The sequence below is a fragment of the Sesamum indicum genome, linkage group LG2 (genome assembly GCF_026168435.1).
Source record: "Sesamum indicum cultivar Baizhima isolate 11 linkage group LG2, ASM2616843v1, whole genome shotgun sequence".
Taxonomy (NCBI): domain Eukaryota; kingdom Viridiplantae; phylum Streptophyta; class Magnoliopsida; order Lamiales; family Pedaliaceae; genus Sesamum; species Sesamum indicum.
The window spans coordinates 18,988,413-19,006,519 of record NC_142658.1 but is presented as its reverse complement, the minus strand read 5'-3'; the positions used below and the strand labels follow the sequence as shown (position 1 = coordinate 19,006,519).

The 18,107-nt window shown below is 33.4% G+C and overlaps 2 protein-coding genes across 7 annotated transcripts; both read right to left on the bottom strand.

Moving 5' to 3' along the window:
- Positions 1-650: 650 nt before the first annotated feature.
- LOC105156174 (PHD finger-like domain-containing protein 5A) lies at positions 651-4,422 on the bottom strand. Of its 4 annotated transcripts, none has more exons than XM_088875491.1 (3): positions 4,398-4,422; positions 3,785-3,822; positions 651-1,235 (listed from the first exon to the last, which is right to left on the bottom strand). In XM_088875491.1, the coding sequence occupies exon 3, from the start codon at positions 1,189-1,191 to the stop codon at positions 859-861; it is 333 nt and encodes a 110-aa protein (XP_088731617.1). In that variant the 5' UTR covers positions 1,192-1,235; positions 3,785-3,822; positions 4,398-4,422; the 3' UTR covers positions 651-858. The 4 variants fall into 4 exon arrangements, with proteins under 4 accessions (XP_088731617.1, XP_088731620.1, XP_011070541.1 ...); XM_088875494.1 differs by having other exon boundaries at positions 3,790-3,822; positions 4,398-4,416; XM_011072239.3 differs by lacking the exon at positions 4,398-4,422 and adding an exon at positions 3,989-4,147 and having other exon boundaries at positions 3,790-3,822.
- Positions 4,423-6,082: 1,660 nt separating this feature from the next.
- LOC105156173 (hydroxyproline-rich glycoprotein family protein) lies at positions 6,083-13,599 on the bottom strand. 3 transcript variants are annotated; one of them, XM_011072236.3, is made up of 8 exons: positions 12,532-13,599; positions 11,111-11,203; positions 10,578-10,681; positions 10,367-10,484; positions 7,918-8,040; positions 7,648-7,760; positions 7,408-7,562; positions 6,083-7,092 (listed from the first exon to the last, which is right to left on the bottom strand). In XM_011072236.3, exons 1-8 carry the CDS (start codon positions 13,082-13,084, stop codon positions 6,393-6,395), a joined length of 1,959 nt encoding a protein of 652 aa, XP_011070538.1. In that variant the 5' UTR covers positions 13,085-13,599; the 3' UTR covers positions 6,083-6,392. The 3 variants fall into 3 exon arrangements, with proteins under 3 accessions (XP_011070538.1, XP_011070539.1, XP_020547475.1); XM_011072237.3 differs by having other exon boundaries at positions 11,111-11,197; positions 12,532-13,598; XM_020691816.2 differs by lacking the exon at positions 11,111-11,203.
- Between the last annotated feature and the right edge of the window lie 4,508 nt (positions 13,600-18,107).

The following is an 18,107-nucleotide window of genomic DNA, read 5'->3' as shown; positions in this document are numbered from 1 at the left end:
TAAAGCCCAGGGGGACCCGCCGCTGTCTGTTTCTGCGTTGATGGAGCAATTAGTATACGTCGGAGCTACAAAATTTAATTTAGGATGATGTTTTCTTGTATTTATTCCGAGTTTGTATGAATGTCACATATGGTTAAATCGGGTAAGTTTTATTTTCATTCATGTGAGGAATATCACTTCAGTCCATTAACCTCGAAAGGTAATAATGTGAGGAAAGACGAGGTTTCTTATTTGTTCGCTTTGTACATGGCAGAATTTGAGCTACAAGAATCCTTGAAGACTGTATAAAGTACGAATCTCCATTGAGCTTCCAAAAGAATGTTCAAAGTACAAAGAAGAAAAGGGAGGGGGAAAAGCAAATCATATAAATTCGATGGGTGTTTGAGTGAATTTTATAAGCTCCACAAACATTTAAGATATTTAAAATTTACAAGATGTTATAAAATATTTATAGGCTTTTTATTAAAAGAGCTTATAAGCTCAAACGATAAGAAATAATTAATTTACAAGTGCTTTTAAAAGGACTCCTCACCTCAAACTTTAAATAAGCTTCTCGAAATTAGTTACAAAACTATCATTATACGTTTTCATCATTTTATTTCATTCAGACACACTGATATCAATTAGAGCTGCATCAGGAACATAAAATATGCATAAGCATGCCAATCCTTTTAACAGATGAGCAAAATCTCCAAACATGATGACAAGCTATATTAGGAAATAAGAAGATCTTAAGCTCCTTCAGATGCTTCTAAGTTCTAACCCACCATATCTCAACTTGATATGTCAACCCACCTAAAATGTCATATTACAACACAAAATCCAACAGCCTCCAGAAGTATGTGGTTCCTTTTTGAATCATCTTTTCTTAAAACCATATTTTTTGCGTTCATAGAATAGATCTGTTTTTGCACTTCCTAGATTGACTATTTTCGGACAGCCGTCCCGATCTTTTTCTTGCTGTGTGCACTCTTTGCAATAGTATGCATCAGAGATCCCCACCCCTCCACATATGACACAGCGACCTTGGAACGATCCATAGTTGCATTCATCGCAAACTCGGACAAGGGTGCAAGGTCGCACGTAGGAATCACAGATCACACATTTTCCATCACATTTCTCACAGAGCCGTCCAATTGCTATTCCAGGCTGCTTTCGGCACATAATCAAATCAGGATGATGCTTGGCCATCTTTCTTCAGAAACCCTTGCACGCCCAATGAACTTGATGAAAACCTATATCATCAAGCAACAAATGTTTACATTAGTCGGTAACTGTGCAAAAAAAATATATTAACAAACTACTTCCATTAAACAAAGATTATATGAATGTGTACAAAAGGCACGATATTTGCAGTCATCAAACAGCAGCTTCACTAAATTCCCTAGGGGACAGAGGCATGAATCTCATCTATGTCTCCACCAATAACTTTTCCCAAGAGCAGAAACAGAAAAAGGTGAACCAACAGAATTCTAGCCATTTTTCCTAGGTTTCATACAGCCAAAACAAACTTTTATTATTCTCAAGTAGGGATGGGAACGAGTTGGGTCTAGGGTGGATTTGCCAAAACCCAAGACCCAGCCGACCAAGAAGTTATTGAACCCGGCCCTGCCCCGAGATCCAGGGGATTGGCCCGGTGGCCTGGCGTTTAAAAATTTTAAAATATTAAAATTATATGTTTTTTAAAAAAACATTCCCATAGCTTTATAAATATGATATAATAATATTATTAAAAGGTTAATTTTTTTCTAATGAATTTATATGTGCATGTTTTAGCTTTAAAACATTAAAACTTTCAAAAATATGTGTTACTTATATACATTAAAACATCTAAACATATTTTATATTATTATTTTAATTTATAAAAACATCAACAATTCTGAATCATATGTAAATATAAATAAAATATACCCATATTTTTTCATATATGTATAAATACACATTATATAAGTATATATAAAAATATAAAACATATTAAAAGGACTAAGTTTGGGTCAAGTTCGAAACACCAAGACATGACAACCGCCACGGACCCAATTATAGCTTCAAAATCCGGTCCATCCCTACTTGAATATGAGGTGCAAAAGCATAATAACACCCCATCCCATCCCCAACTCTTTGCAAAGGAAAAAATAAAAAAAACATGGAAAGAAAAAACTTCTCATCCAGAATAACAATAGCAAAACTTCAGCCTCTTACAATTTTGAATAAGAGCAAACAAGGGCGTTGAAGCATGAGAGATATAAATAGGACAAAAAGGCAAGACCCTTTCGAGAAAACTTATTACCCAACTTATGTTTGTAAAAGGACATAATACAAGAACCAAAAGGATATATTATGTCTACTGGTTACTCATTCTATACAAAAGAAATGGACCTATACCACATCCCATTGACATCACCCAAGGCATGGACACATTTAACCATCAAGGCATCAAACAAATAACTGCTGCCAGCAGCACTAATGTTGAAAAGTTAAGAGTATTACATTCCATGATGTATGAATAGAGTTAGAATATGTAATAATCTATTTACTATTTCACAGAGACATGATTAGCTAAATTATTACATGTGAACTATTCATCTTTATTCTTTTATCAACTTTTATACTGATCGAGTGATCTAATTCAATGATCATCATTACACATACACCGTTTCTCTTCATTCATGTCATGCCATGCTGGAGAACTGGTTTTTCCTAAAAAAAGGGTCCACTGGGATATCAAGTATGCATGGACTGGGTATGCAGATGTCTCATAAACAGCACATTTTTCATCTACGCAATAAAGGAAAGGAAATTAAGATTCAAATTTATTTAGCACATGAACAAGAACACAAGAGAAAACCGTATAGTGTGGTCAGGCAGGGGGGAAAAGAGATGTAAAGAAAAATTCAGTTGAGATTCTCAGTGCAATGGTAATGGTGTTTGTTTAAGAGAAAAATTCATGGGCGTGTACATGGACATACGGCATTTGTGCAACTCAGTTCTGGTTGACATGTTAATAAACATGTACAAGAAGAAACCCCCTTAACTTCTGTAGTATTTCCTATGGGGTTTTCTCAAGGTGTGAAATTAAAGTAGGCACCAAGAAACACATATAATAGTTCCTCAGTTTCAAAAACACCAGCCCAAACCTAATGCATGTCATCCACAACAAGGGACCTCATTTGTTATCAGCGGTGGGATTTCTATCTATAATGTTGAAATCAAATTAAGTTATCAGTGTGTCAACAACACCTCTGAAGCACACAAATGAATGATATGTATGGGTTAATTGCAATATAGTCATCCAATTGTATGCTATTGTTTTGTCAAACATATTAATGAGAGAGATTTATGATTTTAATAGTTTGTTTCTGTTTCATTTTTTATGTTATTTCTTTGGTCATGTTGGGTAACAAAGATCTAGATTCAATAGTTCTATACACGTCATAAGTCTATGCAACCTGATTACTTCTCCCAAATCACAAAGTCCATGCATAATTACATAACAATCAGCAAATAGCCTGCTCCCCCACTTCTCACCTTATAGATAATACTCCTATAATTTGGAACACAAGAACGAAAAATACAATGATCAATGAAAAATCAACGACAGCTAAAAATAACTAAATTTCACAAACATACAGATATTCCCATCAAATACCAAAGCACATCTGTAACTGTCAGCAGCAAAACTGTTTCTCTTCACGTGTCCATGAAAAATACCCCAAATTCGTATATTATCGATACCTAAACCCATGAAATTGAAAAGCATGACCAAACTAAACAATAAAACTCTTACCTTACCTTAAGCAAGTGTCCTCCAGCAACTAACAAAACCTGAAAGTCCCAAAAATCTAATGTTAGCTCAGTGAACGAAAATATGAAAGAAAAAGTGGAGGCAGCGGCGGTACAAAGACGTCGCCGCCAACCACACGCTCCCGACCATCAAAATAGATCTTCATTGGAGCGTGCGCGGGCGGAGTGGCATGAAGCAAAATCTCACCTCAAAATCGGAGAAAAGCTTAGAAGAATTCCGGAGGAAGAACGCCGGCGAGGAAGCAGGAAGGGGGTGTTATGAGAGGGACACTGATTTGTAATTAATAGTAGATATTATGTAGGGAAAATTCTCGAGAGCTCGTTCGGAAAAGAGAATAAGGGCACAAAGAACAAATACGATACCGTTTAATCGTCTAATCAAAAATCGAATAAGGGATCTTGTTGGGGTGAACCGACTTGCTAGACCGAAATATCATGGCTTGCTTTCGTGGGCGATGACGTAATACTAAGCCCGGTTTGGTTCTATTTTCAGCTAAAATTTTTTTAAAAAATAAATTCTAGCGAATATTACTACTAAAGCTAGAAAGATAGATTAACATGTATTTTTGCTCATTTTTTACCGAAAGAAGGATCACCTGGAAGCCGTACTCGTTGCCGTTGGATTTGGGGCTAGGGTTTTAAGAGTTGGGTTTGGGGAGAAATGAGAGAGGAGGAAGAAACGAGAAAGAAAAGAGAGAAAGAGAATGGCTTTTGGTTGTATTATTATTATTATTATTATTATTTTATATTGTGGAATCGAATTATCAAAGTTTTATATAGATGTAGTTGAAATTAATATATGTTGACAATCTGCAGAATTTATATATTTATAATTATTATTATAGCATTGATATAACTTACATTGTTGAACAACATGGGTTAGTCGGGCTATCAAAATTCAGATCAAATCATTAGATATGATCAAACTTACAGAAAATATATTTGGTAAAGTTTTAGACTTATTGAATATACGGATGTCGGGATATCGTACTCGAAACATAAGAGTAATCATTCAAGACGGTGTATCGTTGAATCAGGCCATGTGATTTTAAATCATACCACCTGATATGATCTAATGGACACAATCTTGTATATATCCAAATTTAGTATGAATCGGGTGCCCAAATTTTAAGATATCGTAATTATTGATTAAACTTTTTTTATCTCATTATATATATATAATAAAATAATAATTCGAATTGTTCAACCATCATCATCGTCATTATTATTATTATTAGATTAATTCATAGAAATTACTAAATTTTGACATAAATTTATAAATAATAAAATAGATTGCATAATAGATAGTATGTATCCTGATATAAATATAAAACTCAAAAATAGATATAAAAATCATAAGTGAATTACTTGTCAATTTAAAAAAAAAAGTATAACGTAATACAAATATATATTAAAAAATATAACATAAAGTTTATATATGTCATATTAAATAATAATTTTAATTACAAAAAATATTATAATTTACTAAGTTGTTGATTAAATTTATTTTTGTATAAAGATTAAATATATAAATAAAAGTACCATAATTTATTATTATCCAAAATAAAATGTATGATATTATTAATAATTATAATATATGGTCAATTTTTATTATAAAATTGATCAAATATTAAATATATAAAAAATTAAAAATTAAAAATATATATAAAAATAAAAGAAATAAAAAAAGCTTGCGAGCTTATGAACAGAAATAATTAAGCTCGATCTCAAGTCGAGTTCAAAATCGAGCCGGCTCGACTCATCTGCCACTCCTAAGCGTGAATATGAAACAATGGCATTTTCAATTTTGCAAGTTGGAAGTACAGTCGTCTTGATTGCTTCAGCGGCGATACATGTTTGCTACATTGCTAATTTTGATCTAATGAATCTTTTCAAATAATTAATTCCAAGTAAAAAAGTAACCTTGAATTAAAATAGTAATATGTCAAATGGCAAATGTATGTGTTCTTCACTTTATTTTCAACCTTAAGAACTGGAGACAAAAAAAACGTCTCATTTCATATGATAATAATGATGCTTAAATTATGTAAATACTGTGTGTCTTTGTGTAAGAGTAATTATTCATCATGATACATTGACTACATTAATTTAATTAAAAATACATCCTATGACAAAACTTATCTTCATTAATGCTACATCAATTTGTCAGAATGAAGTCCAATCCAAGTTAGAGTTTAGATTACCTGCAGAAATTCAAGAATATGTCCATACCTAAGATGCCAAAACCCCCCAAGTGTGTGGAGAAGAAAAGAAAGGCAGCTAAGAACAGAAGGCTGAAAAGTTGTCCTCATTACTAAATAGCTGAAAATGTAATGAGACAGAAACTACAGCTCAATTCAGTCTTGGGGAAAAAAACTTCACCTAATGTGTAAGTATACAAGATCATAAGCAACAAAAAGTAGCAGGACGTAAAACGAGTTTAGAGAGAAAAGTTTAATCGTCTCCCTTCATCCTGCGGATATACGTTGAGATCTTGTTGATATTTGCCGCTCTTTACATTTGCCTTCGACTCATTGCCTTCATCTCGAAAGAATAAACCTTTGAAACTTCCCGCGCTATTTCTCTTTTACCTAAACCTTTGAAACTTCAGCTGCTTTTGCCGGATCATGGGTATCGTGATCTTCTTCCTTTGTAATTGCAGCCCCTCCACTTGTTTGATCTGTACTCCCGTTGCACTCTTGCTTCGGAACTTGAACGTCGGCTTCTTCAATACCGTTTGATTTCCCTGCACCATGGTGCTCTGACACTGCTGGTGTCTCTATGATAGCATTTTCAGATGCCATGGTTGGTGCGGGCTGACTTGAAGAATTATTGGAATTTTGTGATGGAAGGAAAACTCCTGTGCCAGGGACTGGCAAACGGACTGGGGTATGCCTTGGTGGGGCTGTGACGCATCCGGCAGAAGCAGGCGGTAGAGCAACTGGTGCAGGAAACACTATGCCGGTTGCTACAGGGGCAGGAACAAATATTGGTTGGATACTGTTTGGTGGGGGAAGCTGTTGGCGAGCAGTTGGGGCAGGCAATACACCAGTTGGTGGAACAGCGCCAAAATGCTTTGCAGCCACAGGGCGAATATGACTTGGGGACCTGCTGGGAGGTGGGGCCCAATTGGAAGAGGGCGCTGAAGCAGAGGGGAAGCGATGGACATCAGCAGCGTTGATTTTCTTAGGTTGTGATTTTACCAATGTAACAAGTATACGCTGCTTGCGGAGGGAAGGTATTGCATGTCTGGTAAAATCTGCGGATCTCCCTTGCATTACAAGCATAGATCTGTACATGGCAAATAGATTACACACAACTGACATGACAGGAGAAACTGAAGGCAGTGAACAAGAAATCCGTATTCCAGTTCTCTTGAGGAGAGAACTAAGACCAGCAAGAAAATCTGTTTTAAAAGGAAGACCAAATGCTGCTCCAACCAAAAATAAAAATTGTGGGGTGAAGACAGCATATGTAATTCTTTAAACGATTATCATCAATTCCATGAAGCATCGTAAAAGTAAAATATGTCTGAAGCGTTTAAACATACAATAGAGTGAACATTAGAGGTAAATATAGTGAAGCAGAGAGAGCTAACTGAAGTACCCGGGTGTAAGGGAGAGTCTCAGAGCACCTCGATAGTCCCCAGGATGATCGACTGCTATTACCCTACCAAAAGACATCTCACACTCTGTTAAGAACAGAACACAGACAGGTCTTCCAAACCACTGCGGCCAGATATGAGGCTGTGAGTGGTCACCCTAGAAGTGTGAGCAGAGAAGTTAGATCTATTCAGCTCTGGTATCAAATCATCAAAAAATCCAAAGGAATGCTATCATGTTAAACCTCATTAAAGATATCAATAATGCACGAGTCTGGCTTGGTGCTGACAACTTGTTCAGCAAGCAACTGTTCAATAACATCTTGCAGTGAAGCAGGAATTGGCTCTGTTTTTAGATCTGCAAAATTTGTCCATAAGCCTAAAGGAGTTGTTTAATAGAAAACACACACACACATATATACATACAGAGAGAGAGAGAGAGAGGGAGGGAGCAGACAAATAGAGACAGCCACAATTGAAAAGAGATTAAAAGGATAGCTAATTTGCGAACATGCCTTTTCTTGAGGCCCCTGAAGCAGCTTCATCTTCAGGAGGCGCATCTGCAATGGGAACACCCAATTGAATCATCTCTCTTCCATGTCCCTTCATGGGTCTCTTCGAGATGACAAAGCTATGACCTGTTTTAGTGTAACAAAACAAATAGAAAGCATTTTACAAGGGAATATATTTTTGCAACAAAAGCATAGTCACTCAACTTTTATGCAATGAATTAACAGCTTTAGTGTAGCAAACAAAGAGAAAATGGTTTACATGTGAATGCACTGTGCCAAATAGTAATGCCTGAATATTTGTTCACAATGGGTAGGCCATACAATCTGAAAGACAGAATCTAGTTTTCAACAAGAGCGTTCTTTTCACTATAAATTAACAGTTTTGCACTGTTGTCAAAGAGGGGGGAAAAATCATTCGCCAAACTTATAAGGTAGCCAGCAGATTTAACACACTCTATAATGCTTGTAAAGCATTCAAAAGAAACAAAAAAATTGACCTGTACCATTTTCCTCTCACAAGTCAGACATGGAGAAGACTAGTTTTTGCCAATGAAGGAAATGAAATTAGCTTCGTAGAGAATTACTCTTTCTTGTAGAGACAATCTAAAACCTCTTTATCAGTTCTGTTCTATAATTGTAGAACTAGGATTAAGGGAGTCTTGGCAAAGGAAGAAACCAGGGATGTTGTCCTTGAGATTTTAACTGAAGTCCTAGCCTTAATGAAATCATAGGGATGACTTGACTGCAAGAGCAAAGAAAATTCCCATCACAACCAGTACCATCGAAAACAAAACATATATACATATTTGGATAAATCTATACGTTATAAAATAGAAGAAACAAGTTCGAGTTACTATAATACTTGCTAATTATCTTTAGCGGCCAAAGACAGCAGATCAAAATTTCAAGAAAGTCTCATCCCTTGAGCGGAAATTTTGAACTCTGTAATCATAAAACTGAGAGGAACAAAAGATCGCTTTTTCGAAGATATTCCCAAATCACCCATCCCTCGCTGGATTCGGAAGGCAAATTATGGAACACATCATTCTGATATTTCGGACCTAATAAACTTAGTGCTGACCAAGTTAGTCGCAATATTCCTAATTCTCAGCGGAGAAGCCTATCCAAAATGATAATTAGATGGACAAAAAAGTGATTAGTTATTCATGCCAGTCATTTGATAGCCCATTGGCATATTACCATACCAAGAACCTTTTGAGACTTGAAGCCAATACTATTCTAGTTAATTTATAAAATGTCAATGAAAGAAAAGGCTAGAAAATAAATTCCAGTCACTAGCATGAACTTTTTCTAGTTAACTGAATTCAATCAAAAATCATTTATTCTGACCTTCATCTACATTCGGAGGTAATTTTCTCACTTGACCATTTTCTCAGCTCCATAATTTGGTTTTCTGGGCCTTTTTTACTTTACCAAACACATATTCATTATAAATCCAGCAAAAAATCTTTTGCTGATTAGAAATGGAACATTTGTTTTTCCGTTAGTTTATTTTATTTTTTTCAATTTTCCAAGGCTTTCACCCTTAATAGTTAATTCCTTCACATTTCTTTCGCAACTACTAAAGCAAAAAAAAGGTTTTCTTCTAATTGAACGACATGTAACTAACTGGAGTTAAAACCGATGGCTTGCTCTAAAGTAGTGTTCCTTTGCTCTGACTTTTCTTCTACGAATTTTACTCCACAAGGTTAACTATGCCAACTGTTAAAGTGTTAACTAAAACAGACAAATAGAAAGTCCAAGGCAGGTGTAGTCCAGGTGTCACGAGGAGCAAAGCCCAACATCCCTTGTTTACTTGGTTACTTTTTTGTTAAAACCCACAATGAACTAGCAAAGGAGAGAACAAAGGAATAAACTAAAATATCAGGAAAATAATATGGCACACGAGTACATCCATGCAATGATCCAAAAGCAGAAGCAACTAGACTTTTAAGTCATAAATTGACAAACTTATAAGAAAAAATAGAGAAATAGAACCAAGAACTCCAAACATTCCACCATCCACAATTCAGGAATTATTTTATGGAATCAAGTGACTCAATCACCTAGCTGATTATTATGTCTAGAACAGATAAATTTAATTACTGGCAACATAATTATCTAACAACAGCAACAAGAAAAGTTGTCATACCATTGCACACGCGAGGAAATACGAGAAAATAATTGAAAAAAGCATAAATCAGGTAATGATACTTTTCAGTTCAATTATGAGACTATTATGATTGGAAAAAATACAAGCAAGAAAATGAACCCTCATAAATTGCTACATGAGCATGTTTTACTCATTTTATTACCCCATTCAAGGACAGAGAGACCTACTGAATCTCAATGAATAGGCTGAATGTGGAAATTGAAAATTAAAGAAAAAATAAAACTAAAATGTGACGGCAGGTTTTTCATAAGGTCATAACTAGAAGTAGACACCACTTACCTTGCAACTGCCCTCTCCTCCCAGCAGCTCTCAAATCATTCACCAAAGCAATAAGCTTTGATATTTCTGAATCATTAACTTGATCTTCATAAAGCTTCATTCCTTCAACTATGTTAACCTACATAACAAATTATTGAACCAAATCATGTCAAAGAACTGAACTCAAATAAACTTTCTAGGAAATAATCACACGAAGAGCAGAATATATTACTGATTTTCCATCGCATATCTCATTAGCAACAAAAGTTTTTGGAGAAACATCAAGATTCCGTTTCTCTTCTAGTGCTGATGCAGATGCATCAACACCGCAAGACCCTGAGAATGAGAGATATAACAGAATTAGAAAATGAAATAATGGACCAACCAGCAGCTTAAAAGGCACCAGATATGCACTAGATATCTCTATAAGAATTCCCCTGTAAAAGACAAAGATAATTATCATTTGTTTGCAAGTAACTCAACGAACCCTTCCAACTCACATGTCTGTACTTGATTGCGTTACTCAAATGGCATTTGCATAGATGCAGAGGCAAGAGTATCTATAACACCTAACGATGTTAACAAATTCCAATACCTCTCTCATTAAGTATGTTATTTCACACGCTCTAAAAGGATTATATTACCCGGAAACTAATCCTGCAGGTAATTCACATTTAAAATCTTCAAAACAATAAAAGAATTGGAGAGAAGAAACATAGCCAGAACGATAAGGAATTATCTCTGGAGTTGGAGCGCTAACTTCACCTTCAACCTCATCGGCGTGATGAACGGCTCCTTGCGTACTACCCTGCCTCGTTACCAAGCTATCCGCTTCAGATTTTTCATTAAGTTCTGTTACTTGACCAATAAGCAACAAAAATAACAAGTCAGGAATTTTTTTGGAACAGGAAATCTTTCCCCCACAAAAGTTATTTGTATATGGAATTGGAGTTAAAGACCTTAGGCATCAAGGATATAATATTGACCAAAAGAATAACTTGATTCAGTATTTTCAACAACCATTGATTCCATTTAGAAGTGAAGCAAGTTTCACCACAGTCTTTAGCCCACATTTTTAAGTGAAACCCCACTAATTTGTCAGAATGCCGGAGAAGTGGCTATAGAAGAATATCCATGTACTCTCAGAAAACAACTAGAAAATGTACCCCCTTCCTCAAGAGCAGGAGTATAAAAGTTTTCCAAGATAAAAAACATGAACGCACAGCCAATAAACCATAGCGTTACTTTCCATTATACTCCCTCACTAGTTTACATCCTTCTTATCCTTTTATGTCCTCAGAGACGCAGGGAATTGTAATCAAGTTCCATAAGATTTTTCAACACACGTATTGCTTTAACTCCAATGCCAAGATGTTACTTTCAATAACTAGTTAAACTAAAGTCTGTCAAGTGAACTTTAACCGTGTGTTGACTTTCCTGATACATCCACTTAAGAACATGCGCACAGACAGTCTATGACATTGCAAAAACCATTAATTCCTACATCCCCCAAGACAACTGCAATTTGCCTCAATACCAGAGTATATTCAATAGCCTTATCGGACAAACTTGCAGAAAAGTCCTGGTAGTGATATCTTTTGAGATACAAGGCTCCAGTGCTCCATTCTTACCATGATTGATGCTCTTTTTTCTTCTCAAGTACTGTATTGTGAATAATCAAATCCATAATTTTCTGACTCAATTTAGTACTAAAGATTTTACTATCTATAGAGCAATAATTTTCCAATTCCTCATTGCCACCCCACTTGAAGACAAGATTCTCTTTCATTTAGCAATGTTTTAACCTCTTGGTAACCGGAAAACCAATTTGGTTTATCAATAAAAGATGGTGCGGTTGCCAGTAATGGCGTCTCATCTCGAACAGGAGACCGCTAATGCAATTCGATTTTTAGCCATAAATGCAGATTGGATCATAAATGAACTGATCAAATCAGAGTAAGTCTGATTCCCTATTTAGCCAAATTTAGCTAATGATACCTTCTAATCAAACCACAATATCTAATAAACCTCAACTAAAGTTTTTTTCCACATACAACATCAATTATGTTCCTTCATTTCCCAAGAAAAAGCATAATCTCAGTGTATCTATGCACACACATGCTTATAGCAAACATGTCTATTCACAGGAAACACCCACATCAAAATACATTGCATTTTCTTCTTACCTTTCTTCTCCTCTTTCTCCTCCACTTTTGCTTTCTCCCCTCCATCCAATTTGTCGTTCACATTTAAATTGCTTTTCGCATACCCATTGTTCAGATCCTTCCCGTTCACCTCCCCTCCCAAATTGTGCACCTCAACACTTCCTCTTTGTCCCCTACCTCCTCTCCTAAACTCCTTCCCACCTCCCCCCATCCTCACACTCCCCTCAAATGCCACAGTCCTCTGCTGCCGCCTCCAACCCACCTGCTGCAGCGCATAAAGCACCTCAGCCACCGAGAAATACTGCTGCATATGCAAAATTGGGTTCCAATTACACCTCCTCTGCTGTATGGACCCTATCACACCATCATACTCCCCGGGGTCCCCCACTGTTCGCAAGTGGTGGCAGAGGGCGTCGATTATCGCGTTCGCAGCCGCAAATTCACCTCTCAACCACATCAAAAACCCTTCCCTCTCATCCATCTGATGATGCGGCTGCTGTTGCTGGTGCTGGTGGTTGTACCACTGCACTGGGATTTTCTCCGGCACCACCACAGCCGCTGATTGCATTGCCATACCACAATATATATCACCAACACCTTACAATAACAACACGAAGATCTCCTTCCCCCTCTCTCTCTATATATACACACACACTACCAACAATTCTCAGAGTCCCCGCAAAACATACATAAAATTATATATAATATCAATGCGTCCACTCATCCAAAGCCGATTTCAACTCATTCCGAGACGTTCAACAGATCTGGGATCCGGATAAATACGTAAAAAAACTGAAAGCTCTTGTAGATTATGTTAGCAGAGTGGTTGTGCAATGTGTGTGGAGGCAGAGGTAGTAACAACAGCAGTAAGGAGGTGATTTTCAGATCTGAGAATGACGTGAGAAGGTGGAAATTCACAGTATGAGTGTGTGAATGAGAGACTAAGATCTGAGAGAAAATGGCTTGTGAAGCACGCGTATGCAAGCTGGTCTTAAATGGTGGCTTTTTTTTCTTTTTCTTTGTTTCTGTTTCACTCTGTGTTTTTGGGTTTATATCTCTCTCTCCCCTCTCTCTCTCTCTACAACATTTTGCTGCTTCTAATCTTTTTATTGCCAAAATAAATAAATAAACAAAACAATACTTGTTTGGGAGGTTTTTTTTTTTTTTTTTTTAAAGACTGGGATTTTATGAAGAATATTCTGGGCAGTTGGGGGCTTGCGGACATGCATGAACACTATTGGCCGGTGCATTTCGTGGCCTTCGTGGGGTTAATGCAGTGTATACTAGACTGCTACGCCTATTTTGGAAGTTTCTCTCCACTATTTCATTTAAACATAAATAATTTATTGTAATTACAACGTCACTCCTTAAATTTTTGTATAATTATACATAAATATTATATAACTTAAAATATTACATTTAAGTACCTTAATATTTATTTCGATCTTAGTTTGTTAATCAACATTCACGGTTTGTTGACATCTAAAAAAACGAATGAAAATATATATTTATTTTAAAAATAATTTATTATTGAGCTATTGCAGGTCATATAAATCTCTTTTAATCAAATTAATCTTATACATACTTCTTCACACACTAATACATGTGATGGTATATATATTCACCCTTATAATAGTAGTTTGGTTAAAAAAATATTTATTTGACTTACAATAAATTTCTAAGTCAATTGTTAACAAATATTGATTTTCGTTCGATTTTTCTTTTTACTGATGTAAGCAGATTCTGTTATTTTTTCTAACAAACGGGTCTGTTTGACGAAATAAGTGTAAGGGGTATTAGGTATAAGTTCTCAAAACATAGAGAATGTACGTATAATTGCAGTGAAACTCGTATCAGTCCTTAAAATTTAATAAACTTCAGTGGAATATATTGATAATCTTATATTATAATTATTTTCAAAAAATAAAATATTATCTGAGAGCAAAAAAATGAAGGATGCGGTTCAACAGCTAACTCGTTTTTAGGAAAATTTGCTTTCCGGAATTTTCTCTCCGGAACTCATATTTATTTGACAGATTCTGCAAAAAATATTCCAAGTAATTCCTTGTTTGGCTTTTTTTTTTTTAATTTATGTTTTTCATTTTTGAAAATTTGATAAAAGTAAAAAAAAAATATTTATGTGTTCTCATTGAAAATATTTTACTATTACTCTTTTCTCGTATATTACTTTTTTATATGTCTTGATGTGTCATATTAACAATTCTAAGCCAATAAAAAAAATTTAACAATCAATTTAATTTAAATAAAAAAATGTATCCGATTTGACACCACCAGCAATAAAAAAAATAAGATATTAATTTGATACCTCTAAGAATAATCTTATCAACGAATATATTATTATTTTTATTTTATTTCGATAAATTTTAAATTTAAAGGATTTCAAATTCTTTAATTTTTTAATTTTAAACTATGTTTTATTGGACATATAAATCGATTTCAATTTTCTTTTAATTGAGCCATTTAAAATTATTTTTATTAAATTCGAATCCATCAATCCAGATGCACTCAGAGGTGAATTACTCCTCTCATATTGCATCTATACTCTTTTATCATTGAAAAGCACGTTTTTATTGTTTTAATTTTTTAGCCCGCTATTTGTTTATTTTTTAAATATTTCAGCAACTCCTAACTTTTTTTAAATGAAAAAAAAAAGTTTATAAGCTCTTTTTCCTAGAAAATGTAACAAATACTTTGTAATATCTTATAGAATTAAATACATTTTGTGCCTCTAAACTACGTATAAAGTGCATTTACCCCCCCTAAACTATAAAATATAACAAAATGCCCCCTCGTGACATCTTTTAAAATGCGTCTATTACAATCGTTTTCCTAAAACATAAGTTGAATTATTATAAAAAATTTAATTAAAATAAATACTACGCAAACTTTATAATTTTTATAATTAGTATAGGATTTGCATAAACTCTATAAATTTACAATTCTTATATCTTTTACATAATTGTTATAAGAGTTACATAATTTTTGCTTGTGTTGTTATATATATTAAATTTTTATTAAGATTAAAACATCAATATAATTTTAAAATATTACATCGAGCATATATATACACTGTAAAATATATAAATCTAAAATATAACTAATCTATAATATTTTATAATTTTTTGAGTAATGATATGATATATTTTAATTATGCAAATATGTAACTGAATAAAATTTTATAAGTTATATAACACACATTTGTATAAAATTATGTGCATTATGTACTTATATATTAATATGGTTGTAAGTAAGTGGCCCAAGGCGTAGTCCATTTGCGTGAGAAAAACTTCAGCTCAAGCGGAGTTTGATCGGATTTAAATTAATTGTGTGAGAAGAAAAATACATTGTTTATATTATATATTTGAATTTTTTTTATTTACATTGGGTTTCAACAGATTCAACCAATTATATAATAAAGTGTAATATTTCAGCAGTGATTGGTTATAATTCAGAAAATTTGATAAACCGTATATGGTAAGTGTATCACACTTGCTCTGTAATTAGCTTGGTTTGACAGAATTTGATTTGCGTAAGAATTTTCTCAATTATCGATGAGATTTCAGTTATGTTCATTTAAATAAAAAGACTCGTCACCTTTGATAACTTTAAGAATATATATATATATATATATATATATTTATAAAGTCAGTATTATGTACAATTAAACAATATCAAACATTGTTCTACACACTTAATATAATGTAAGCAATTGAAGCATACTCGAATGTATGCATAATTTAAAATTTTATTATATTTAATTAATTGACATAAAATGAATAACTTAATATAGTTGATAAAAGATTTGATTTTAAATGTATATAAATATGATATCTGTTATCCAACTAATTTTAGAATTTGATACTTTTGATGTTCCTCATGTAGGCTTTAATACTTTTGTGCAAAATTTTAGAATTTGATTTGGTAAGTAAAATTTTTAAATTGGAAGGAATTAACATTCTAGAAAATTAGGATTGAGTCAAAATTGTTCAAATTTTGGTCAAAACACTTCCTTCAAATATATATATATATTTATTAATATAATAGATTGGTCGGACAGATGTATTATTTATTGCTCGACTTATTGAAATACTGATATAATCATATAATTACCGCTTCTATCTCAAAAAAAAAAAAAATCTTTATCCTCAATAGATAATATATATAGATATACCAAAATCTTGTAAAATTGGAAGTCGGATACCGAATCAGAAATTTTCGTTCGATTTTGTTACGTACTGAATATCTGATTTATATCGATTTTGGTAAGCATACCAAATAATTTTATTTTTTTTTCAATTTTAGTATGTATTGTATATATGATTTGGTAAATATACCAAACTAGGAATTCTGATATTCACATAATATTCCATAAGGTGTATGATGACAATAACAACCAAACAAACAATGCATCTCCCACAGCCCACATATATAATAAGCATGTGTACTTTTTGTGAATATAATATAATATAGGGACCATAACTGCATCAAAAAACAAAACAAGGGACCACTGCTAAACTTGTCGTTGGCGTATCAATGCAAATCACTCAAACAAAACGTGCATTAACTATTAATCGTTCATAACCCAAATACACGTACATGCCTTCATTTTTAAGTTAGAGTAAATTTACACAAACAATCCCTATTTTTTTGTAATATTGCAACTGTATTCCTTAAGGAGTTTATCTTAATGTTTTTCATGAGATGTTTATGTAAACTTTGCATTTGAATATGGATCTAGTTATAATTACAAGTATAATCTTAAGGGGTGTAGTTGTGATTTTGTAAAACGACAGAGAGTTTTTCTATATTTTGGCTTAATTTTAGGAGGTGTCAGAGTGATTTATCCTACTTTTATTACACCGTTTTACTCTGAAATTTGGTGTAATTACATATAAATCCTCTATGATTTAGAAAATTATATCCATTAGTATCGCTGATGTATGTTTATGTCCAACAAAGAGATCCATCCGTTAGTAAAAAGTTATTTAATTACATGTACTATGAATGTCATTGTAGTTTAACCAATAACTTTTTAGATTTGTTCTGATTTTTGGATGCGATCGAAGTTGAAATCACTCGATTTTTTAGTACAGAATTATGGATTCGAGTTAGAGAAGGCAATGATAGAATAAATATTGGGGGCCAGAAAAAAATAATTATGTAGCTAAGTTGGACATTGTTACGTAATTCTTGATGAAATTTTTTAAAAGTATATAAAATTATAATTCATATATAATTCAAAGGTGATTTTAGTATATATGCTTATTAAAAAAATGAATGAAAATATAAGAAATGTGCTCGTTGTTAGATGAACGTTAAAATAAAAAAATATTTATAATTTATCAAATAAAAAAATATTTATAATCATTTTAAAGTTTATCCAAATAAAATAGGGATTTGAAATTGAAATCCATGACTTGAAATGGGAATCCATCTTTATTTGTTAATTTTCAAATTAAAGTGATTTGGTGTTGATTGGCAACAAATGGTCAAATCAATGTTATGGAAATTAAAATCGAAGCAATTAAAGAGAAAAATTAAAAGAAAAAAAATTGTGACCTTTAACCGTCAGTGTT

Coding starts and splice junctions, on each gene's coding strand:
- LOC105156174 (XM_088875491.1), bottom strand. CDS start 1,191: ATGGCCAAGCATCATCCTGATTTGATTATGTGCCGAAAGCAGCCTGGA.
- LOC105156173 (XM_011072236.3), bottom strand. CDS start 13,084: ATGGCAATGCAATCAGCGGCTGTGGTGGTGCCGGAGAAAATCCCAGTG. Junction 11,204..12,531: donor GGAGAAAGAGGAGAAGAAAG/GTAAGAAGAAAA, acceptor TTATTGGTCAAG/TAACAGAACTTAATGAAAAA. Junction 7,093..7,407: donor AGACTCTCCCTTACACCCGG/GTACTTCAGTTA, acceptor TGCCATGTACAG/ATCTATGCTTGTAATGCAAG.